Source organism: Leuresthes tenuis, unplaced genomic scaffold, assembly GCF_036924035.1.
Source record: "Leuresthes tenuis unplaced genomic scaffold, fLeuTen1.0.hap1 SCAF_21, whole genome shotgun sequence".
In the NCBI taxonomy this organism is placed as follows: domain Eukaryota; kingdom Metazoa; phylum Chordata; class Actinopteri; order Atheriniformes; family Atherinopsidae; genus Leuresthes; species Leuresthes tenuis.
In genome coordinates this window covers 27,671,898-27,697,149 of record NW_027325375.1, presented here as the reverse complement: position 1 = coordinate 27,697,149, position 25,252 = coordinate 27,671,898, and the positions used below count along the sequence as shown (strand labels likewise).

Sequence of the window (25,252 nt, the reverse complement as noted above, 5' to 3'; positions counted from 1 at the left end):
ATCGGTTTTACTTCATTTTTGTATGCAGAATGACACCATATTTGAACTGTAGCATGTCTGCAATGCAAGTGTAAATTAGAATGACAAACAATCCCAACATCACAGACATCTCAGGGTTTTTTTCACTTTTTGAAGAGGTGGAGTGCATTGCTCCTCCACAAAACAAAAGAAGATGATATAAGTTAAGTTAACACTGCACAGGCTTCCATATGCTTTCATGTATTCCTCAATATGTGTGACTCTCACAAATCTGTATACTACACCTCCCGTTAGTCACATTTTTTAAAAGCTTCTAATAAAGATAACCCTAATGACACAATCACAAGCACCTTCGGAGTCATGGAAGACGTTTTAATATTGTTGCTACACGCTGAGCTTTTCATGTCTTTCTTTGACTTGAAGACATACGCATCTTTATAAGTAGAATATGTAATTACTGCTTGCAAACCTGAAGCCCCATCGCCTGTGTAGAGAATAAAAGAAGTGTTTCAGGAAAGAAAGAGAGCCTTTAAGCTGTAAATAGAACTAAATTTACAGATTGTTTCACAGTGGTTATGATCTAAAGCACATATGAATATGTCTACATTAACAGATGACTCCACACAACATTGTGAGAAAGTGCTGTTCTTTTTTTCTTCTTCTTTTTTTTATAGAATAAGCAGCTTAGTGTGTTGTCAGTAAGTTCAGCAAGCTTAGCAAGTTCAGTTTGGTTCATTCTTCCTACCTTTGCCCAGTGGGGGTAGTGCTGTCAGTGACATTGTTCTATTGAAAACACACAGCATGATAAGACAGAATGTATTCAAAACTTTATTAGCTTAAATGTTTTAATAGAAATAGATCAAGAGTTGGTGTGCATGAATGAAAGGTTGAAACTGGGAACATCATCTGAATGGGAGCCAGAGCATTGCAGCTGTATAGTATATAGAGCAGCGGTGGAGCATGACTTGGTGAGTTTATAGGCTCTGCAGGGCCTGATCGAGTACAGGAGCTCAATGTCAAAACAATACTCCTCTCTAGATGTTCCCCATTCAGCCTGCATCCCATCACCACAACCCCCCTGATCCTACCATGGATCTGGTAGAATCTGGGAGTTGTACTAATCAATTGCAAACAAAACTGTCTCAGTAACTCAGTAATGCCATGTGGCAAACTGTCAGAGGAATTAGTGCTGTTGTGATTTGCATAGAGTTACTTATCATCATAAGGCCCATACTGACAGACAGACACTGACAGCTTCACGTAAGGCTTCGTTTTCTTAGTTAATTGAATTCATTAGATGGTAAATCAAACATATCACTGCTTTTTAATCAATACCACTTTATAAAAATATTCATGTGCAAGCAGAGAAAACCCACCCCTCTGTGATTTAATCATCACAAATAAACCTTTTTATCTTCCTTTTTTCATGTTTCCAAAGTCACAACACGGCCCAAACATAGTTAAGAGTTCTTGATGATGCAATTTATTGTCTGTGGGTGGATTTTCTCTGTAATGCTGTTCAGGAACACGGGGAACAAAACTTATGACAAATGGATATAGGTCATACTTAATCTCTCCAAACGCTAAAGAAAATACATAAATGAACTATCAATACTTTTCACTAATGTACATCTCAAATGATGTTTGCTTAACTTCGGAAGATGCTAGAGATTCCTCCACAAAAATCTGCTCTGCCCGTAACTTCTGCAACGTCCCATGTACAACTCTTTGGCTAATGATAGCACACAAGATATAACAGAACAATAATTACATCATTGTTCACTGAGGCACCAGTAGGTGGACCCACTTTAGCTTCATATGTAACATGAACTCACAGCAAGAAACTGAGTAAGTGTATTTCCCAGCAAGTCAAACTACATTTGTTGCAATCTGTTGGATGGAAATACATCATACTAAGTATATAATGATGACATTTAATTGAATCTCACAATTTCTTCAGGTTAGATGTTCTGTTTCTTCTTATCACACCAGTATGGATCAAGTCAAAGACTGATTTGGTACAAAAAAAATGCATATTTTCAAAATACCCAACACACACCTTTATAATTTATTGCTTTAAGCCAGTGATTAAATGATTGGAGGCACATTATTTCTAACATTACAGTGAGTTTCAGCAATGTATAGTTACTTCTATATTGCATTGATTACCAACTGTTGAGATAGGGGATGTCTTTTTATATCAGACCTGATGGTTGCACACACACACACACACACACACACACACATACATATCAGTCCCACTGTAGAGGTATTTCTCTCTGAAGCCAGACATTCATTGTCTTAAACCTGTTACCAACCTATACTGTAAATGCAGTATTTCATTGTTTCACTGAGTTGGATGTACATACATCTGTCTCCCAATATGATGCTCAGAAGGAAGGATCTATGCCCCCCCTCTCATCTCAACATGCTGCCTGAGACCTGATCCCATGGCCATTCAACCCATAGCATTAATTCATGGATGGTGCATTGCATGAATTTGTGTGCAGGGCAACCTAGTTAATCTTTTTCACTGCAGAGCAGCAGGTGAAATAATTCTGTATTTCAAATACTGCAAACAGTGACGTAGTAAATGTTTAACAGTGTTTAACAGAAAACAAGCCATTTCCACGGGGAGGCTCATTCTAGGCTAAAGATATATTCAGAGTCTAATCCAAGAATACAATACCCAAGGTCACCAACTAATGCTTAGATTTAGCCAGGGTTAGCAGAATGAAATTAGCTTGGCATAAAATGGATTTTAAAGCTATCATCAGATCTGACACAGCCAGTTCTGGTAGATTAGAGCTTGTATTTTCAAAAGCACATCTACATTCTATCATTACGTCTAAAATCTGGCCCCAGTTGCACATGCCTTTAGTGCATGCATATTGGATATGTGTCTTAAAAGCAGCATCATGTGAGGGTTAGTCATTTTCTAAGGGTTGTGGGATTGTTGAAGGGGACTGTCTATTATCTCAGCTCAAAAGCTCAATGTGTTGCTGCTGTTTCTCTGAGTTTTAGAAACTGTTTTAGCAATATGTAGCTGTCCTAAATGACAGAGGAGCACGGACAGGCACCTGTGTTTTATCTCAAGCAGAAAAGGTACAGGATGAAGAACTGGGCTGAATCCTACAATATTTCACCTATATTTTGAAACTACTTATAGCCCCATGTCTTTACTACAATAGTATGAACAAAGCAAGTTATCTGTACATTTTTTTATTTTATTTTCTATATTTTTTTTTAAAGTTAATACAACTAGAACAACAGTCTGATAGAACCGTCACTGTTGGCATCGTCAGTAATGAATCTGGTGTTTGTTAAAAGGAGGGTTCAGCCCAGCTGGAGTTACATTGCATTTTCCCTGTTTCAAGTACTTAACAAAGAAGTGTTTCTGCTTTGACTTCACATTTATAACAGACTTTTTTTTTTACTCTGGCTGTGATAAAAGCAAATCATTGAGTGAGTGTCAGTGCATAGTTGTGCGAAATGACATACAGTTGCTTATCCGTTTTACCAGTTAAGCCACAAAGTATGACTAGCAGAAACAAACGAAAACATCCTCATTTTGACAAAAAATGAGCACATCATTTGGTTCTGGTTTAAATCTGAAACCTAGAAGGATTCGTCAAAGACTGTCCTGCGTTTGTTAAGGCCAGTAAGACCTAAAATTATATCCAAAATAATATGCAACCTCAAGTTGTCGTGAGAGCAACTGCATGTGAAGAGTAAAAATGATGTCCACGAAGGTGACGGTTGCATTGCAAAAAGAATATATTTAAGCCCTAACTATGACCTTTGTGGTGTTTATTTCTAACCCTAACAAAGGGAAGTTGTTGACTAATCCATCCATGAGGATTACGGTTGAGTTGAGAAAAGAATGTCTGCCTGAACCCTAAATAAGTTTTGTTACTGCTTAAACTCAACCAGGAGGTGACAAAATGTAGTAAATGATTATCTTGAGCGCATGAATGATTGAAAGACCTGCATGTTACTGCACCATCCAACCCCATCTCCTCATTTTTTAAGGATTTTTGTGGCTTCTTAGGGGAAACACGTTAGAATGAATCTTTGCTCCAATTTGGAAGCACTCATATGAGTTCATACAGGTCGTATTTAAGGGTATGAACAATTGACCGATGTAACTGTTTGATTTTGAGGCCAACAAATGTTCAAACTGTAATTTGTGTATAGAGGCAGTTAAAACAGAAAGGTCATTAGGAAATAAAATAATTCAACTTATAAGAATAAGACTGAATGGACTGTCACAGGGTTTAGCAGAAATAAGTTACCACCGTGCTCGATTAATTTATCACACGCTAACATTGAATCACTAAACTAAACTTGTTAGTCTAGCCTGATGGTGGTTAAACATCCGAAATGTGTCATATTGAAATGTGAGTTAATTAATTAGGTACAAATGATGTGCACATTTTTATTGATTATGTTTGCACTAATGGGTTGCACGTTCTTAAATGCTCCATCATCTGCTCAGTTATGACTTGATGCACATTTGGTATAATTGTGTGCACATACATTTTTTTTGCCCATGTAAAGGTCACAGCCAGAGTTAAACATAAAGAATTGTCATGTGTGCAAATATATTTGCATACACAGATATATGCAAACAAGATTTAAACATGAATGCTCATGTTGTTTTGCATGCACCATCTCATTTCTTTTTTGGTGTTGGCTTTGAATCGGCTTTGGATCCTGAGAGGCCATTTTCTGTGTTGTCGATCCCTGATGAAGTTACAAGGCACTCCTTACTGCGGTAGAGTTTTAAGAGGCAAAAAGGAGGGGTGTTAGAACTGCTCAAAGGCACATGTCAAACTTTCAGCTTTAAAAACAATCTCAGCATGTGTGCTGTCTGAATTGAAAAACTGCCTTAAACCAACACTGAAATCTGATGTAAAAGAATGAAACAGTTGCTGCATTAGAAAACATTCAAGCGGTTGTGAAAACTTACTTTTTCTCCTCAAGTTTGGCAAGAACAAAGAGAGTTAAGTTCTTGAGCAACATGAAGCCCATCAGCAACGCGATGGCTCCGCCCACAGCTGAGGCTATGATGATGGTCAATGTGTTGTCCACCACCCTCACTGCAGACATAAGCAGGGAATCAAGGAAGCAAAGGCGATGAAGATAAAAATATAGAGAGCTATAAAGCATTTAGGCAGATCATTTATATTTCACAGTGTTGTGCACTGCTTGTGTCACCACACAACAGTACATCTATAAAACATACACAAAATCAGTCAGAGATCTTGTAACTTTTCACCCTTTCAGTCATTGACAAGGTATTGAGTATCTTTCCAATTCTAGTGGGGATTTTTTTTTCTGATCAGTTAATAAGAACGATCAGATAGTTTTAAATATGGTATATTTAATCTTTTTTTGGAATCTATGATATAGTAATTGGTGAAATAAATGCACCAAAATTAATCTAAGTCTTTGACTGGGACCTTGTTATTTTTCTTCTACATGATGTACTTTTCCACATCTCCACATTTGACTATATTTTTCCCTTTTTATTTCACCTTTAACATGTGAAAAATGCAAGCTCTGTTGTATTTTTACTTCAGTATGCAGGTTAGGGAGGCATCAAGCAAGCCCCGGTGACTTGTTCCATAGTTGTGATTCACACTTAAAAGCATTTAGCTGTAATACACTGAACCACAGGAAGAGCTGTTAGGGTTGATAGTTTTTCACACTTCTGCAGTGTTAGGTGAGTTTATCAGGGTTAGAAATGAAAAAAAACTAAGGAATATTGTATATCCTGAGGAATATCCCTGTCAAATATGTGTTCTTTGTATAATGCAAAGAAAATAAATTTGCTTTGGCACAAATTTTGAGCACTCACACTCGTCCACCACAATGAGGTTGAAGATGGCGCTGTGGTTCTTGTCCTTCTCTTTGGGATTGCGTCCAAAACAAGTATACTGGCCTCCGTCCTCGAAGGTGATGTTCCACAACAAGATGGAGATGTTGTTTTCATGGTTCTTCCCCACAAACTCCACTCGTTCTCTATAAATACTCACATCTGGCTTCACCCCCTCTGACGCTATCACTGATTCACACACCTGAGAGGAACGGCAATCTGTCCATCATCCAAAAATAACCACCTAAAATTAGGAAAAGCCGAGAGGAAATCTTTGACACCAGTTGAAGATTCTTACCTTTATCATGGTGCCGTTGTCATTGAACTGCCAGTTGAAGTAGAGGTTTTTGATGCCAATACAGCTGGCATATGTGCAAGGCAACATGACTGTGCTGCCATTCACCGCTTCCAGAAAGGGAATTTTCCCCACAGACATCTCCAGGGCCTGAGCAGACCACACACCTGAGATAGCAGAGCAATAAGTGAGACCGGACACTGAGAAGTATGTAGTGTCTGATACTTGACTTGTCTGAATTTACTCAACAGAGGTTCAGAAGGGCGTCAGGTTCAGTGTGTCCAGATAGGAGATGAACAATGGTCACACATAAACATTTGGAGAATAACACATTCCCCAGTTAAGTGCATCCAGGACAGGCTCACCAGATATCTATACATTATATCCTGACTATTGTGCCTGTTGCAGCGCAGCATCTTCAGGGTTATCAAACATGGGAAGGTTTTATCCTACATAAGGGGAGCAGCACCCACAGTGAGAGAGATTACAGTGGACTGTTGAGCTTTGAAGATCTCTCCAGATTTGATGCATAGTTCTGTAATTCTGATATGGAGCTGGTTGGCAATAAAAGGTTTCTGTGTTTGACCAAGTCTGTGCCCGCAGTTCTTCCTGTACCATCTACACATCGGCTGTTTGAAGGCGACCATCCCTCATACATCCCAAGTATCATCTTAAACTGCATAGCATCAGCTTTTTTGTTTGTTTTATTTGTTTGTTTGTTTTTAGATGAAGTAGAGAAAAAAAATGATGAAATCACTTTGTAATTTGCATTTCTACAACAAATTCAGGCACAAGTCAAAATATGCAAATGAGCCTGCAGTCAAAACTGAGTTTTTGCTGCTTAGCAGAAAACACGACCCGTTCAAGAGAGCTGTTGGTGGAAATAAAGGATCATAAAGAAGGTAATTCAGCCTGGAGTGTAGCAAAACTGGGTATGAACTCTGTTAATAGTCAGCTGTGTCTAAAATGTGACACAAATGCAAACAAAATGTGAAGGTTGTGAACGAGAAGCATACAGATGGACCGAGAAAGATGATAAAGTGTCAGAGTAGAAAACTGAAAAAATCCACAAAAAAAAAAAACAGGAACAGAAACAGGAGTCGATATTTGTGACTGAACTGAAACCTACAAAGCATCTGCACCTAAAAAAAATTTAAAAAACGAGCCTCTGTCTGCACACCTATCTCCTCATATGTGGAGGTATACAAAGCTGACCAATCACAAATCAAATGTCTCCTCAGTGTCTTCACTCACTGATCTAAGATGCGTGATTATTCAGATGTTTTATACCTCTCTGACCCTAAACATTTAATACTCTGTTAACTCTGTAAATCTTATAACATACGTGCTTTATACAGTCTTACTGTTATTGGCTTGTGACAGTTCAAAGCCTAAGTAACACAACACCACAATGTCCTTGCTGCGACATCACTGTCAATAAGAGAGGATGCAAACTGTAAGTCTATACTCAGGACAACGAGGGTCAGACAGCTTCAGGAAGTGTCAGTGAATAGATATTGCCTTTACTAATCGTCTTTTCCTTTGGCCCCTTATTTCTAAACTTTGCCGTTGTTCTATTTCACACTTTAACACTGCGGTTTGTGCCAGTGTGTCCGATCCCTAATAGCAAACAGCTTCAGTAAATCATCTCAGCAGTTCAAGGACAGACAGCAGGTATGAACCTCAGGTTGCAGGAGCAGCTGTAACACATTCCTCACTGTTTCAGACATTCCTGTGAACTGTCCTCTGTTTGTACACACTGTGATACACTCACAACACGGTCAAGGTCAACGTCAGAGAAGCACGACTGCAGCATTCAGTGACGACGCGGCTAAGATGAGCCGAGACGGCTGAGCACAGTGAATGAGAGCGTTCAGACGGTGGGAATCTTATTGATTCATTCTCATCTCAATCTTTTCCTCAGCTGCTTCAGTGCAGCACAATGAGTTTGCAGAAACAGTAAAATATATATAGTGACAGGAGGGTAACAGCAATGCCCCGCTGTATTGGTCACCCTGAGTTTTCCTTATTTTCATTTTTCACCCTCACTTTTTTGCTATAATAATAGTAATACAAAGATGTGGACAGAAACTTGTGAGTCTTGCTCGTTCAGATAAAAGTAGAACAGTGGTGCTCCAGTTTTTAGCCCACATATGTCACATTTTTCACATTTTTATATTTAAATCACTCCAATCTGCTCTGTAAAAATTAGTTTAAAAAACAAACAAACACTGCTATATACAGTAAGAGGGGATGGAAGTAGGGGATTTTCTTTGCACAGCAAAAGCATGCGAGGATACATGAGCTGTACATCAAAATGACGTCTCACTGTAGAAATGCTTTATCTTAGAAACCAAAATGCAAAGAAATGAGACCATCACTGCACTGTTTCCTCTAAGTCAAAATGATCTACAGAAAACCCTCCTTTAGTGCTCAGAGTTGCTGTTTCAACATTTCATGTCTGGCTTTAACACTATTATTCATCATTTGAGCCTGATTTCCTGTAGTAATACACATTAACGCAAACTTACCACTATTTACAGCCCATCTGGTGTCATAAAATGAAGAAGATTCTTAATCATATCGTGTACATTACATTACAGGCAGCAAATATAAACCGTGATTCTACATTTTTTACCTGCAGCAGCATCTTTGTGTCAGCTGCTTGAGCACCTGCAGTGCTGATTAAATCTACTTTGCAGTTTTTCTTTCAGGTGGACAAAGTATTTCTTGTTTATTCTAGATAAAGACACCACAAGTAGAAAATATTTATTTTACTGTAGTTGTACAAAAATAAGATAACAAAACAAGAATTTAACCGGTAAATAATATGCCACTAACACATCTTATGTGTATAAATGCTATGTGATGTCAAGATTTTAAATGGGTTTTGAATTATTAATTGATTAACTTTACCAGACGGGAACCAACTGAAGGTATCTTCAGAGACTGTATTCCCTGCATATAATGTTACAGACCATAGAGATTTAAACCTTTAATGTAAGTTTTCTGCACTGATGCTCCAAATCAATTAGGTTTGAAAGTGATCACTTTAAAAAGAATGTGTGTAAAGGAACAAACACTGATGTTTTGTTCAACTCAGTAGCCACGTCAGCTTCACTGTGCATTTCTTTTTAAGAGTTAAAGGATGAACTAATCTAAAGGTAACAAAGCTTACATTCACATCTTTTAATGTACATCCACCACACTATAACCCAACTATTGGATAACACTGGTGTCAGACTTAGACCTCTAAATCCGTCAAGGCCAAATCAAGATACTTGCTCTGATGCTAGCTACCAAGTAGTCTCTGTTCAGATATTTAAGTTTATTTTATATCAAGTTGTATTAATTGAGCTAAAGATTGTTTTCTGGACATTCTTTCCCAATAGTTCTGCCTCTCTATCGCTGCAAATAAGCTTTCAGATCAGCACACTGTGCTGTGAAAGGCAGGGCCTACATTGCATGACACAGCTTTTCCAACGCACAGTCACGCACTTTATTCCACTGACTATTTCTTATTTTGATAGATGAAGTATCAATCAAAACCAATACGGATCAAATATTATATCTTAATGTGTAATTACAGCATTTACAACTCAACAATCCCATTATCTCCAGTCTCTTACAAACTTTCTTAGAATCTGTGTACTCTCTGAGTCCAGGCAGATATCATGGCACAGTTTGCTCGCAGGATGAAAACTCGGCACCTCGGAGGGGAAAAAAAATAATCACAACTGTCTTTCCCAAACAACCAGTCCTTCCTCCAAAAAAAATCTGAATGAAAAAAAATTGTAAGGCCATATCCAGTGAATGCACTTCCAGCCTAAACCAGCTGCACAGGTGAGAGATGAATGACAGTGTTAAATCTAAAAAAGCCATAGCATCCTTATAGCATCACTGACCTGCTTTTCAACAAAAATGTGAGGAATAGGTAACATTAGGGTGTTACATCATAATGGCTGCACATCAAGTGAAAAAAGGACAGAAAATGAAAGACAGACTTTACCAAACAGCAAAGAGAAGATCAGGTTGAAGGCTACATTTGGAGTGCCCAGCCTTAGGGGATCAACCCCATTCCACTGGACCTCCATGGCAGCAAGCTTTGCCCCCCAAAAAACGGTGCTGCAGAATCCAACCAAGACAGCGAATCCAATGGAGTATTCCTTATCGCAACTCTGTCTCTCTGAGATACTGGAGTATATTTGAAGGCTGAAGTCTGGGTGACCCCAAAAGAGCCACCTATATTTGTGGAGGTATCAAACCTGCTTTAAAGCTCCAAATTCTCTACTGTGGAAGAGGCTGCAGGTTTAAGCAGAGGGTAGAGGAAAAGAATAGGAACAGAAACAGACACAAGCAAAGACGGAAAAGATTACAGTAATCAATAGAAAATGTGTGCTATAAAAGGACAAACAGTACAACACAAAGTTAGACTTTGTTATCCTGCAGGTTGCAGGCAGGATATATGTTTCCTGCATGGAAGTCTCTGCATATATGAAATATAATATATATATAAATGTAAAAGTGATACATACAATAAAAAGACACATGATTTGATAGCAAGTGCAGATCAAGTTTCGTCATGCTTACCTGCTCCTGCAGCTGGTACTCACTAATGGACCGGCTGCCCATACAGCTGAGTCAGAGAGGACAGGACAGAGGAAAAGCGGCTAACGCTCACTGCGCACAGTCAGGGTTCACTCAAGGAGAATCCGCCAGCCAGCACTTTCACTGCAGAGGCATCCACATTGCAGCGCCACCCAGGACGAGAGACAATTAGAAAAAAGAGGGTGGGACAAGCAGATAGAAAGATGGAAACACAGACAGACAAACAGACATGAGGAAGCCGGTGCTCTCATTCCTCAGCACAGCCCCAGTAAGTTAAATCTTCTCCCTGACTGTCCCTCCAGCTGTCTCACAACTTTTCCCTGTCCTCTCTGTTGGCTGCATGCCACCTTTCCCTCTCCTCATCTCTCCACTTCCCCTCCCTCTGCTGCCCCCGTCTTTCCTATTTTCTTTCGCTCCACCAACACCTCCAGTTTCTCCTCCTCTCTGCCTCTCCCTTTCACTGCCTCACCCTCCTCCTCCCCATCTCCTGACTCGGGGCGTGTATGCAGACTTAGGCACTTTTGTCAGAGTGTTGGTGAAGATCAGAGAAAAGTTCTGCAGTGCAGGTTGAGGGGGAGGAGGTGTAATACAGCATCAGGGCCTTGGCCAAGATGCAAAGTCCCAGATCGAAATGCTTCATTCATAAAAAAGGATTGGTTCTTTCACAGCACCCTTCTCAGCATTAGATAATTACATCTAGCGAGTAAAACAGTACAGTGGTTCCTTTTCTTTTGCAAAATGATTTGAAAAGTTTATCTTTTCATTGCAGTAAGACTATGAAAGCGTCTTTTACTGTATTTATGCACTTCCCTGACTTCAATTTCATCAAATTTCTCTCTTCCCTATGTTGCTGCCAAAGTCAATATTTTCTTGGTTTAGCTAAATTAACATTAGCAATTTACATTTTCATGTTTACGCTTACATAATGTACCATTCACAATCTAGAAGATCAAACAGTTGCACAGTGTATATCATGAAAGCAAAAAATGACAAGCAACTGCTATCATTTTACTCAACAGGACCTTGCCCATAAATACAAGAACCATCAGTCAACAGCTGAGCAATGCCTTGTGACAGCCCTATTTACGGCAAGAGATGATGAAGAAAGTGCTTACCTTAGCGATTCCAGATTGGGTTAGTCCATTTCAGATCTGATAAATGTCTGATTCTCACACTTCAGCACGTGGGCTCGTCAAACCCCTCAATTACAGTAAAGAGAAGTTGACTATAAAATTATGATGGCTCACTTATTGAGAGAGACTGTTGGTAAAAGGTTAAATGGTGCAAAGAAGAGAGTTGTGAGTCCTGACAAGGATGCAGCTGAGACCATGTGACAGAGCATGTCATCTGAGGCGAGGTACAGTTACACAGCAGAGGACACAGGGACAGCCGCTCATCATTTTGCACAAAATGTTCAGCTGAGTTTTTTTTCTTCTTTTCAGTGCTGTTATTCCTTTTACAGGGAAATAGATGTAATTGTTTGCATCTCTGAAAGTCTGCAGAATTAAATCTACATTTGCAGACTAAACTTCACTTACAAAGCATCTTTTAGAGTCAAAATCTGTCGTTTCGTAAGACAGATCGAGTATCGACTGATGAAAATCTAAAAGTCCTTTAGACATATGTGAATCATGCAGCTTTGAATTCCGTGGAATTACTATTAATATGCTAAATATCCAGAAAAATTATTTGTAAAACTATAACTGGAAATAGCATTTGCAGCAAAGTTCACATCCAATTCTTTACCTTCTAATTACGCTGTAGTAGTCAGAGACAGTAATCCTAAATTTTGATAGTGGGAAATCCAGAGCAAAGACTTTATGCCTGACACTCACTGTACTGACTGGAGACTTGTGTCTCATGCTTGACACAAAAGTACAACTGAAATCAGACCCTTACAATTCCAATTGTTGGCTGCTTTTTTGGCTGAGTAAAATGTTTTTTTCATTGCAGTACCATCGCAACCCCTGAGGTCAAAGAGAAGCAAAAGGTTTTCACATGAGCTGTTGATTTACATGGTGACACAAACAGTGTGCTGGGGATGTTAGAAAGCAGAGGATATGGTTAAAGCTCTGAAGCCACTGAGTGCTGCTACACTTGTAATGTCTTTAGTCTACATCTACTGTAAATCCATCATTGTGCCTTTATACCCACAGCAGCTTGAGCTGATACTTTCATTACTCAACGGTGCTGTATACAACTTGGGCTTAAGGGGGCTTTTGCAGTATTGAACCAAACCTTTGGTGTGGGGGGAGTTTGGTGTGACCACTGAGCATTAAGACCTCAAGCAAATAATCACAAGTTGGCATCTTAAAATTGGAAGAAGATGCTTCACAGCATACTGTAGTCAGATAGTATACATCATCCATCCATTTTCTATATCGGCTTAATCCAGTTCAGGGTCACGGAGGGCTGGAGCCTATCCCAGCTGCCACTGGACGAGAGGCAGAGTACAACCTGGCCATGTGGCCAGTCCTTCACAGGGCAGATAGCATATGCTGCGAGTATAAATGTACATCCCTGACATACTGGGACGATATCTCACGGTAATTACTTGGTTAGGAATAGAAAATGATCATAGTTAAAATAGCATTTTCTTACAATGCGGCCGTCACCCTCATGGAGACCATGTTGTCGGTTGTGTTAGTTGTAAACAGATGTAAACACAACTTATTACAATAAAACATTGCCAGTTCTTTGTTTGCTTAAGGTAATAACATCTTTTAGTTAGGGTTATAAATCAAAAAGACTTGGTTATGGCTAGAAGACAATCGCGATAAAGGGTTAAATACATTATTTTTACAACATGACTATACCTTCCATAGACAACATTTTTAAACTTTACACGCAGTTGCTCTAATGAACACTAGGGGTCACATATCTTCAATGTAACTATAGGTCGTGTCCGTGTGGAAGATTACAATCCATGGGTATGCTTTAGGAGGACAGTCTCTGAGAATTAGTTCCTCCAAGCCTGAGGCCATTATATTTATGGAGAAATGGGTGGATTGCCTGCTCTGGGTTGTTGCTGCTTCAAAGGAAGGAACTTAAGTATCTTGGGGTGTTATTCGCCACTGAGGAAGACTGGGGAAGATTGGGGCATAAGGCAGGTCAATCTGTATCAACTTTGCAGTGATGCATACTCTGAAATGGCCTCTCACTGAGCGGAGAGAGCTGTGACAAAAGACAAAGCTATTGGTTTACTGGTTTATCTAAGTGCTTACCCTCATCTGTGGCCTTGAGCTATGGGTACTGACTGTGACAACAAGATAGTGGATACAATAAGTTTCCAAAATAAAACTTATCAAAACTGAGAGTCCAACAAAGGCTGTGGCTACAGCAATACTAGTAAATAGAAGGTCTTTTGAATATAATAAGAATGTTAGCAGCGCTGCCCAGTTTGTTCCAAAGCCAGAACAGTTCTGCATGAATACTTTGAGTTATAGTCATAGTGCACCCTTCAAGCAACAGGATAACAACCTTATGTGCATTAAAACTGCTTGTTTAATGTGCACAATTGTTTTTTTCATATAATTCAATCATCAACGTGTGCAGGTTTGACTATTATCATATTTTGTTGAGGCAAGTTTAAGTTGGGCTACACAGTGGTGTGGTGGTTAGCACCGGTGCCTCACTGGTTCGGGTTTGCATGTTCTCCCCGTGTATGCATAGGTTCTCTCCTGGTACTCCAGCTTCCTCCCACCGTTCAAAAAACATGCATGCCAGGTTAATTGGTGCCTTTAAATTGACCCTAGGAGTGAGTATGAGCATGTGTGGTTGTTTGTTTCTGTGTATCTCTGTGATTGACTGGCGACATGTCCAGGGTGTACCCCGCCTCTCACCCACTGGCAGCTGTGCAGCCCCCCCATGACCCTGAACTAGATTAAGTGGGTATAGAAAATGGATGGACAGTTTAAGTTGTATCTTTCCATGCGACTGACCAAGAAACATTAAGAAAATACAAAACCAAGACTAAATCTGATTTAAATCTAATCAAATTCACAAGTAAAAATGCTAAATTATTCTTTCTCTGCTTGATTTAAAGATATTGGACTTAATACTAAAAAAAAAAAATCCATCAATCAACATTTACCACTGCTCTGGACTATTGTTTTTGTTCAGGGTTCCAAGGTATGAGTAAATAGAGTGGAGGGTATTTTCATGGGTGTGGAGTTAAGTGAAAGATAACATGGTCAGGGTGCAGGCTCACCACTCTCCTCTCCAGGCCCCTCCACTGGAGTATCAATGCAGCAGCGGTGGGAACTCTTCCAGAACTGCAATAAGAAAAAAGAAAAAAACACAACAGCATCTTGCTGCAGGACGAAAGGCTGCTACTGCAGACCTGTGCGGGACAACTGCAACTACAAAGAGCATCTGCCTTTACTCTCACAAATACATATGATCACTTGGAATTTACTGCTCAGATGCTATGTTCATGTGTTCCAGATCATAAATCTCTAGTGCCGTGAAGATGCACCCTCAGCTTTTAAAAGCACATAGGTGTCTCTGGGTTTACTGCAGCAAAATGTGTGCTGCCCCCAGCAGGAGACAAGGACACACATCTCAGCTGTTATGTTAATAACTTAAAGTGATACTAGAGCGCACAAAAGTACCAGTACAACACTTCAAGAACACTTCAATGCAGTGATGAAGGATAAAAGCATTTAAAATCAAACTTGAGTTCAGACATATTTGCAACAGGCAGCATGTTTGTTTCTTTTACAATGTTTTTGCATTCTAAAAGGTCACATTAAAAGGGCAAATTTGGAAGATATCTTCTATAAGCAAGATAACTATAAGTTGATGGTCTGAAAACAATCTAATCTTACTTTGAAATGTATCTACAGCTGAATGAACAGCAAACACGTTTTCACTCCATAAAAAGTAACATGTATGATGTTCAGTGAACAAAAGGCTGGGTTGAGAAATACGCAAGTTTGTGTATTCGCAGATATGTTTCTACACGTCCCCAGTTGGAGTTTCTCTCCATTAACTGCCGTGTTAACAATACAAAAATGTGGTGTTTACCTTATTCTTAGGTTGAATACAACAGCATGCATTGTTTAGGTCAACTGAAAAAGAGTTCATACTCCAAAGGAATGTGAAACAGTGCCGACAATACCAACAGTTTATGATGTACACGCCTTTTTGTTGACTTTTTACAGCTTTACGCTCACAGTTCTGCAAAGACGTGGTCAGATTTTCAAGCTAGTTTCAAGGCAAAGGCATCATCAAACACCTACAATGCAAGATATAAAATGCAGTTTAGCATAAACTGTTATGTTTACTCAGCTTCTATGGGAAAGGACAGTAACAGGTTACGTGTGACACATTCAGGAATGTTTGAACTGCAGACTTCCCCACCAATTCTGCTCAGACCAGAAGCTGTACTGTTCACACCCTACAAATGTAAAATATAAACCAGAACCTTTTGTGAGTTAAAAAAAAAATAGTTCTTTATTCCAAAATTGCTATTAAAAAAAATATGACAATTCAGGACTTGATCAAAAAGAACGGTAAAGTTGTGTGTACTATATACAAAAATGTAAATATGAAAATCACTTGTGCAATGTTGCAGTTGCCAGTGTAGTAAACTAGTAGGTCACTCATCTTATGGTGAACTATACAGAATCTAAAAATAGAGGAAAGAGATTCTCCCGTTTTCAGTTTCATCTGCGTATAAAAGACCTCTGCAAAGACAAATAGTTCAAAGATATTTTTGTGGAAACCCTGCTTTGGTTATGTTCAGTTTATACTAAAAAATTACTGTAAAAAGTTATTTCAGAGGTGGAAGCAGCACAGAAAGATAATCACTGTGTGCACGGGTGGGTTTGTAGGGGGGCGAATTAAACTGCAGCTGCGCTTTAAAAAACAAACAAAAAAAACAATAAAAATCAATAAAAATCTATTTATGCAGCATGAAAAATTATTAATCACATAACACTGAAATAAAACAATAAATTTCTAGCCTTTGAATGGAAATCAAGTCAATTTAGCTGCACTGCACAGTCAAAGCACATCAAACACTTGTAGTCATCAATCAGCATTAAAAGAAAGACTAAACTTTAGGGGACAATTCACAGATTTTTCACATGAAAGTCTATTTTCAAACGGTTAAACGTACTAATGTATATGTGAAAAAATGTTTATACACTTTGTCACTACAGTAGGAGCTGTGTGGAATCTGACAACTGTCTTTTGACAGTATCGGTGCAAATGTTCAAGAAATTAGGGGGGCTGGAGTTAGAAGTGAGGTTTCCCAACGTTCTCTGCTGGACGCTGCTGCCACAGGCTAAAATGTACATCTGCTTAATCATCATCATCATCCTCCAGATCGTCGTCATCGTCGTCGTCATCATCATCATCACCAAGACCATCCTCCTCCTCATCATCTCCACTGCTTGGCTCAGACTCTTCGTCATCTGAACTAATAGCTTCTTTCTCCTTGTGCACAGCTATCAGATGAACTGCTTCTGCAGGTGAACTGGCATTACCACCGCCAAGCACAGTCAATCAGACAAACACAAACGGTGAGATGGGCTATTTGTGGACATAGTGCACAGAAATAGTGCAGCAAATTAACAAAAAGCATGGGTTTACCTCAACAACCATCCACTGCCAAAATAACAGAGAGGCGGGAAGATAGCAAGAATCGTCACCTTGTAAGCAACCAAGCCCAGAGAATCAATTTCATTCTTTGGACAAAGATGAAACAGCATTTCTCCATGGAAGAGTACGCCATTTTCTTGGTTTTAGATTCTTCACCTGTATTTAAAGAGTGGCATGTGCTGTGAAGCAACAGCTGTTAGTTCAGCTGCTGATCGCAGAAAAAAAGGGAAGATTTTGCCCCAGAAAAAGTTGCTTTTGCCTGCCACAGCATCAAAACTTAAGTCCTCAGTGGCAGACAACAGCAAGCATATAAAAACTTAATTCACTGCAGCAGTATTATGCATGAGAAAGTGCTACTGGCAGTCAATGAGTGACTCACAGTTGCTTTGCTTTCCATTGATGATTCACTTACGGTTACAGCTACAAAAAAATAATGACAATAATAATAAAATCCCATTTAAGTGGTCTTTCCACAGCTATGTGATGAATAAGCAAACTGATGACGTAAAATGAAAAACAATGTCACTGGTGCAGTCAGCACTGCTGCTGTGAATTAATGTTAAAAGTTTCAAGACCCACACTTTGAAAATCCATATTTACATCTCCTAGTTTACAGTTCAAAAGTTCTAACAACAAAAATTTAGTCAAAGCAGCAACTCTTTTATAAAAGCATATAGAAGTGTGCAGATTCTGCCTTACAATAAACTTTATATCTCTAATACTCAAAAAGCTAAAAAATATATATATATATCCGTAATTCGGGGGGGGGTTCACTGTGAAGGAGCAAACATGGAAGAAAAAGATGCCTCTCATTTGTGTCTTCCAGCAGAATGGACCCAAACAACCAACCAAACTCCCAACCAGTCCCAAGAGGAAGTGGAGCAAAGGAGCTCCGGTTCTCTGTCCCTCACCACACAGTTGGGTCCTTCTCGTATTCTCCTGAGTGCAGCTCAATGTCATTTTCCACTTGTCTTCTCCTGTAGAACCTTACAGCCACGAAAATACCAAGGAGGATCAGGATTACGCCACAGGCACCTCCAACCACAGCTGCCAGGAGACCGATCTCAGACAGGGACACTAGTCAGAAATAAGGGTGCAACAGTTAGTCAACGTTGTCAACAAAAAATCAATAACATAATTAGTCGTCGACGTATTTAATTATCGATAATTGTCGGTTATGTCATCAAACGTCTTTTTCACGCTGTCAAGCTGAACATAATTTTTTGTACGGAGTGAGTCATCTCACTTCCTTCCCATCTCTGCTTAGAGATGCATGCACGTTACGGTAAATAATAGCAGGAGATTACCTGTATAAACATAGTGAAATTGTTGCGGATGAATTATCGTCCTCACGTCCAAAAGTGTCAAGGGTCTGAGATCATTTCACCCTCGACACCCAGAAAAAAAAAAGATTACCTGCAAGTTTTGCAAAGCCGACCTCACGTATCAGGGGAGCACGCCTGTCATGCATGAACATTTGAAGAGGAAGCAGGTTGGAGCTCTGGGAGACTCACCGTGGTAAGATATTTAGCTTATTAGCATAGCCTGCTTGCGATAAATAAGCAGAGTTGTCTTGGATTTTAACATTAGAGTGCAACATTAAAATTGTGTTATTCAACTTCACAGTCCAAAGTTACAACCAGGCTGTATTCTTTTTCAGTTGAATAGACGTGGCAAATGCACTTTTATTTTCTTTTTGTTAAGGGAAAGTTTTCAAAATTTCTTTTTTTATTATCATTTATCTTTTGTATCAGGAGTAACCTAACCAGCAGTGTATTAAAAGACATATTTTTGACGTTCTATTGTTAGTTAACATGTACCTTAAATGACCTCAAGCTAAAATTAAAAGCTGGTCGCGAAATAGAGCCATTAATTGTATGATTTATTATCCGATTAGTCGATTAATCGTTTCAATAATCGATTACTTGTCGACTATCAAAATAGTCGTTAGTTGCAGCCCTAGTCAGAAAAAGAACAGAAAACAAGTTGTCAAACCTGCTGTTTCTCCATTTGTACACTTGCCAGACAAGGCCTAAAGACTTTGTTTATTTTTAGTTCGGATAAATATTCTACCACCTTCTATGTGCCTATTGAAAACACTGATGCAGCAACTGAAAGGCAATAATAAGATTAATCTCCTCAAAGATATAGAAGTTTTCATTTATTGCTGATGCAGTAACTGGGGCAGACTTTTCAATCTCTAGAAGTTACGGAGTCCTCAAATAGCATAGATAGTGCTCTCAGTCTGACCTTTGTTGACGACTCTGAGGATGATCTCTCCATTATGGCCGTGCACGTCCGGACGGTTGCGCACCTGGCAGATGTAAGTACCATTAAAGGTCGGAGGCACCTCCTGCAGGGTGATGGAGACGTCCTTTCTCATAATATCTCCTGACCACACTGCATGTCCTTTAAAACGCCCTTCCTGTGGAGGGTACGGAACCTCCTGGTAGTAAAACACCTGACAAACACACACATGGAAGATTATCAAAAGCGCAGAAATCCGAATTAACAAGCAAACCGAGTTCTGTTTATACCAGACATATCATAGACAAACTCAGCTGAACGATCAGAAATGGTAGGATAATGTGTTCCAGCATATTCCTCTACTCAGATCTATTGATGGGTAATGAATACCACCTCTTCTAAAATGAGGGGAAATTCTTGTGAACCTTCATGCAAACAAACACACATTTGAAGAACAGGCAACAGTGAGGATGGTAAAAAGTTATACGGAAATATTCATCTTAACACAGATCTTCTGGACTTAACGTGTACTGTGTTTTCTGTTTGAATTTTGCATCAACAACAACAAAAAAAGCAAAAATATAAGGAAAATAGATTCACTGATATCTGAGAGGTTGGAAATAACCAAATGAACCAAATGTGGTTTATTGTACCTTAAAAGCATCAGAATCAACACACATCACAAGGTCACACTAAAAAAATTGATTTAATCAAAAGTCACAGTGACATTGAAGCTATGCATTCAACGTAGCATTTATATAAGAACAAAGTTTCTACTCACAGACTCATCAGGTCCTGAACTAAGGGCTCGGAAGCTCCACGACACCGTCACTGACATCGGTGACACCGGGTGACTGGAAGTGAAGGTGCACTTCAGCTTCACATCAGTGCCATTTACTGCTTCTATCTCACTTGGAGTGTAAATGTCTATTCCACAGACATGTCGCACACCTGAAATGAAGAATACCAGAGTCAGAAAATTAGCTAACCTGCCAACTGGGGATGTACAACCAGAATATTCTGACTGGTAAATAGCCCCCACTTACAAAGCAGCTTTTAACCCCATATTTAGGTTCAACAAAGTACTTTACAATACACTGTTCATTAACTCACTCGCCCACACTCATGTGACACTTATTGCACTTCATATATGCAGGACTTTTACTTTCTCTACAACTGTGCACAGGGAGAGATTGTCATAAACCAACAGAATCCCAGATTTAAACAGTGGCAAGGACTGTTTTAAACTTTTACTGGTATGGGAGAAAGCAAGTTGATATAATGAAGTGAAGGAAGGACATATTGTGTGCAAAAGACCAGATGGGACAGGAGCAAAGCCAAGGGCTGAGGGGAGAATATGTCAAGGGTATGAAGCTGGAAAATAAGAGTTTACATACGCCAATCAGACATAATATTGCTGCTTATCTTGATACAATGCAATGTTCTGCTGATACATTCACTTTCATTGTACTTTGCTTAGGAAGGCCTCAAATAGTCAGAGATGTTCATTTGGCCCCAAAACTTACTAGATATTTATCTGATTGAGTCTGTGGGAAGCAAACCATAATAATAACCTAAACCATAATGATCCCAACTCACAAACCACAGGGTCCAAATGTTCTATTGCTAAAGTCTCAGTACCAAACAAACAATGACCCCCCTCAGATGTTCTTTAACCACACTTTGAAAGATCAGAGCTCTTCCACCGGCATGAGGTTGATTGTTGTACTGTATGATGTTTGTGCTAGAACAGACGCTAGTGGATGTCACAAAACAAAAGTCCAATCTGACAGATTTACAACTGCAAGAAAAGACAGTGAGCATGGACAGGCAGCATCAGATGGTCACAGACTTTGGAGACCTGATAGAGAAGGAGAGTAAATACAGAGCAACTAGAGAAGCAGTGGTGAGGAAAACAGCCACGAAGGTACCGAGTGAAAAATCAAACCTGAAGAAGGAAGACAAAAGGACTTGGTGGAGAAATGAAGACAAACAGGAAAGTATACAGAGGAAGTGGGAGATTATAAAGGAGCGGGATAGTCAGAAAAATAAAGACTTGATGGGATTACTAAGTACGAGTCAGTTAATTATTATCATTACAAAGCAACGTAGCATAAAGCGAAGCAGGGGTGGGGTAAAGTATAGAAAATGTACTGTTTTGACTAGTTTTTCAAGAGCTTGATTAAACAATACAAAGCAAAGATCTTTGCATAACACAGTTTTGAAGAGGCCAGAAAATATATGACTTGCATTAACTGTAAGATTTATTTTTGTAAATCTGCTGATGAACCTACTAAAATGTCCTTGACAGAGGACAAGAACTTAGAGATGTGGCAGTTGTTCTTAGCCACAGCAACAGCGTATGACCTGATTTTCAACTTTTTTTAAAGACATTTTTACATAACTGCTATTCAGTACAACAAAATGTAAATAATTCCTGTGCTTTAAGCAGCTGCCACAACTATGGGTCGATGAATATGTATGTTTGAATGACGGCTACTTATTGTAGCTGCAGTGTGGCAAGTGCTGATCTGCTTCATGGGGTCTGATGAGGTTTAATAGTTAAGCTAAATCTGTATTCTGTCCGCAACAGTGAAGATCAGACCTGCGGGCTCATCTTGTGGATTAAAATATTCTGCCTAATAAACCAGAGAAGAAGAAGCCAAGAATTTTCTTTCATCCTAGAAGGGATAACAAGGAACGGGCTGGAGGGTAGGGGTTGATAAAGCAAGTCCAATGAATAGGAAAAATTAAATCCCCACCAAATATTGTGGTTACTTTAATGTAGAATTGAGCCAATTTGTAAAGGTATGAATTTAGATTTAGCTCAGAGACTAACATACAGTTAAAGTATCGAGGTCTGGGGTCATTTTAGTTGGAGATGCATTATTTTCCTTTTCTTGAAATGGGCTTTTTTAAGTACTTATATATAAGAGTTTGCCATAAAGAAACAGCTCAAATGTAAAAAACTTAATTGTGATTTGAGCAAACACTACATTCTGAGATTTAATTTGCCTTTTCTGTCAGATCCCTTTCTATTGGAGGTAAAATGCAATCTATTCAAAAGAGTTGTACACAACCCCACTTTAAAACATGATGCAATAAAGAATGCAAAAACCAAAATGTACTGAACTTCTAAAAGGCTCCCCATTCATCTAGTTTACGTCATACTTTGTGAGTTAGACATAAAGGACATTGACTACAGAAAATGACTATGTTTACACCATAGAGCAGTGAGTTTGTTGGATGCATTTACACTGAAAATAAAGATAATTCTGAATCATGTTTCTGATTTTACAATAAATAAAGCAAATTTTGCAGTCATACTTTTATTCAATCCAGTTAATGTTACATACTTTACTTCAGCCACAGCAATAGACATTCTCTTCAATAACACTGTTCAGCATATAACAAAAGATTGTGCAAAAACAACATAAATATTTGCATGAGGAAGCGACGATTAAGGAATGAGACGAATGAGCAGAATCAAAAATGGAAGTGAAAGTCATAAAATACATTTGTCGCCCATCAAATTGCTGATGAAGAGTCCACCAATTCTGTCCAAGAGTGTTGACACAGCTGTGGTGGAGATTCTGACTGTCAGAATTACAGCTTGTACACCGAGTGTGCTGAAATTACTCTTGCAGAAAGTCCTTGTGTAAAACCTGAATGAGTTGAGGACAGAGTGCTAGAAAACTGGACTGCTTCAGGCAATGGAAAATGCACCTGTGGACTGATTACAGTGGGCTGCAGAAATGCACATAAAGACAGACAGACCTGTAAAAGTCTCAGATAGAATGAATACACAGCAGGTTGTCATGTCATGTTGATTTGTACAGATTGGAGACACTCACTTGTGCACTCATTTAATTTAACTGGGATCTTCATGACAATACAATAGTTTCAGTTCCCTTCAGTATCTCCCACACTGCAGAGAACACTCGTGCTAGAGCCTTTACGACTGACTGGCCTGAAATTAATGTTTAAAAGTCAATCAATCTTTGCAACAATTTAGCTTTGAGTTGAGGTGTTATTTTCATTTCATCATTCAAGCACAGCCAGGTATACCCACCACACCTCAACCCAGATCCAGATATTTTCATGTCTGCCTGTTCAGACAGCTCCTCAACATGCACATCTGACAGGTTATTTGAGCAAAGCAACATCAAGATTACATGCCAGCCAAATCTAACGTGCAGAATGTCAGAGCACACATGACGTGCAGCTGGGCCCAGTCTTATGATTTCTGGGATTTTCTAATAATTTGTGGAGAAATTTCAATGTCAAAATTTATTATGAGAGACAACCAAAAACAACTAAATAGATCTGAAAGAGGGTGGTTACATTGTAGTATCTACACCCGTTTTAAATTAGCAGGAAACAAGAAAGTAACATGGCCATGATTTAATTGCTCATCTGGCTGAACATGAATACTAAAACTTAAAGTCAGCAGGTGCACCATGTCTGAAAATAATATTCTTAGGATATAGGGAGCAAAAAAATTCAAATAAAAGGCATGACACAGGGGCCAAGGGATGCATTTGGACCTGTAATCGATCCACAACCAGAAATTATCAAGAGGCCCTTCCTAAAGAAGCACAAACCGAGAGAAAAGGCTGAGCTATGCCAAATTACTCAAGAACTGGAGTGAAAAATCAGTGGCAACAGGTTTTCATCTTAACAGAGAACAGAACAAAAGGCAGCCAAAGAAAAGCTTTGCAATGTCCTTCAAGAGGCCTGGAAAATTGTTTTTAAAAGCATTTAAAGAAATTACGTTCTTCCCGTTTTCCTTACAATGTATAAAGAAATAAGGGAAACACTTAAAATACCTAAGCACTGTGCTGTATAACACGCCTGTATGTGGAAATAAATGAGTAATCATTAAACATGAGGACTTTGCACAGTTACGCACACTCTGACGCTTCAGCACCCTGCTGCACAACAAAGCCTTGACTCACAGGTCTCCCGAAACAGGTTCCCCTCACTAACTTCATTTTTCTACTAAACTGTAGTTCATAACATGTTGCCCACAGAACAATGGGCTGTTTGGCGTGGAATACTTTCACACAAACAGGTTTGATCAGAAAGTTGTTTTTAACTCACCTGACAGCACGAATCCTCCCAGAAAAAGTAAATGCCATATCCGATACATGTGATGAAACATTTATACTGCCTCAGCTCCGGCTGAATTCTTCAAATAAAAGTCTTTTCACGTACATTCAATAAAGGCAGTCATGAAAGCAAATGTCGTCGCAGATCGTCGGCGTAAAGAAGAGGCGCTTTGAGAGACTCACCCTCAGGAGACTCGTCCACACCTGATGGGCGGCGTTTACTTACCACCGCTTGCATAACCTGTTCACCGTCCTACATGATCCGCCTGTCAACACCTGAATGGTTTGTTTCTCCTTATTTTTTTCACCAAGTCAAATGGAAATTTAGTTTTAAGAGCATGTGTATATCTGTCAACTCTGGGAGTCAAATACAAGTTGGATTTGGAACAGTCAGTTGCTGACTGGTACCATCTTGTGGCCACAGCGTCACATCACGAAACCTTGTCATATCCGAGCCAAAACCCAACGCCGACGGCATGTGTTGCGTTGCGATGGCGTCATTGACAGCGAGACAGAAAAACA

The 25,252-nt window shown here is 39.2% G+C and overlaps 2 protein-coding genes across 2 annotated transcripts; both read right to left on the bottom strand.

Moving 5' to 3' along the window:
• Nucleotides 1–786: 786 nt before the first annotated feature.
• On the bottom strand, nucleotides 787–11,393 carry scn4bb (sodium channel, voltage-gated, type IV, beta b). Its single transcript, XM_072375503.1, has 6 exons — nucleotides 10,746–11,393; nucleotides 10,165–10,457; nucleotides 6,159–6,322; nucleotides 5,843–6,062; nucleotides 4,952–5,081; nucleotides 787–4,751 (listed from the first exon to the last, which is right to left on the bottom strand). Exons 2-6 carry the CDS (start codon nucleotides 10,247–10,249, stop codon nucleotides 4,655–4,657), a joined length of 696 nt encoding a protein of 231 aa, XP_072231604.1. The 5' UTR covers nucleotides 10,250–10,457; nucleotides 10,746–11,393; the 3' UTR covers nucleotides 787–4,654.
• Nucleotides 11,394–16,240: 4,847 nt separating this feature from the next.
• Nucleotides 16,241–24,926, bottom strand: mpzl2b (myelin protein zero-like 2b). The gene is made up of 5 exons (XM_072374772.1): nucleotides 24,723–24,926; nucleotides 20,401–20,570; nucleotides 19,623–19,833; nucleotides 18,284–18,449; nucleotides 16,241–17,247 (listed from the first exon to the last, which is right to left on the bottom strand). The coding sequence occupies exons 1-5, from the start codon at nucleotides 24,781–24,783 to the stop codon at nucleotides 17,073–17,075; spliced, it is 783 nt and encodes a 260-aa protein (XP_072230873.1). The 5' UTR covers nucleotides 24,784–24,926; the 3' UTR covers nucleotides 16,241–17,072.
• Nucleotides 24,927–25,252: the final 326 nt, after the last annotated feature.

What these genes read in the sequence shown, in the direction of transcription:
- scn4bb (XM_072375503.1), bottom strand. Translation starts at nt 10,249, where the DNA reads ATGGAGGTCCAGTGGAATGGGGTTGATCCCCTAAGGCTGGGCACTCCA. An exon ending in CCTCATTGTGGTGGACGAGT is followed by an intron (nt 5,082 to 5,842) that starts GTGAGTGCTCAA and finishes TTATGTCTGCAG; the next exon opens with TGAGGGTGGTGGACAACACA. An exon ending in GCCAAACTTGAGGAGAAAAA is followed by an intron (nt 4,752 to 4,951) that starts GTAAGTTTTCAC and finishes ACTCTACCGCAG; the next exon opens with TAAGGAGTGCCTTGTAACTT.
- mpzl2b (XM_072374772.1), bottom strand. Translation starts at nt 24,783, where the DNA reads ATGTTTCATCACATGTATCGGATATGGCATTTACTTTTTCTGGGAGGA. An exon ending in CCTCAGAGTCGTCAACAAAG is followed by an intron (nt 18,450 to 19,622) that starts GTCAGACTGAGA and finishes ATTTCTGACTAG; the next exon opens with TGTCCCTGTCTGAGATCGGT. An exon ending in GAGAAGGACCCAACTGTGTG is followed by an intron (nt 17,248 to 18,283) that starts GTGAGGGACAGA and finishes TGGTAATGCCAG; the next exon opens with TTCACCTGCAGAAGCAGTTC.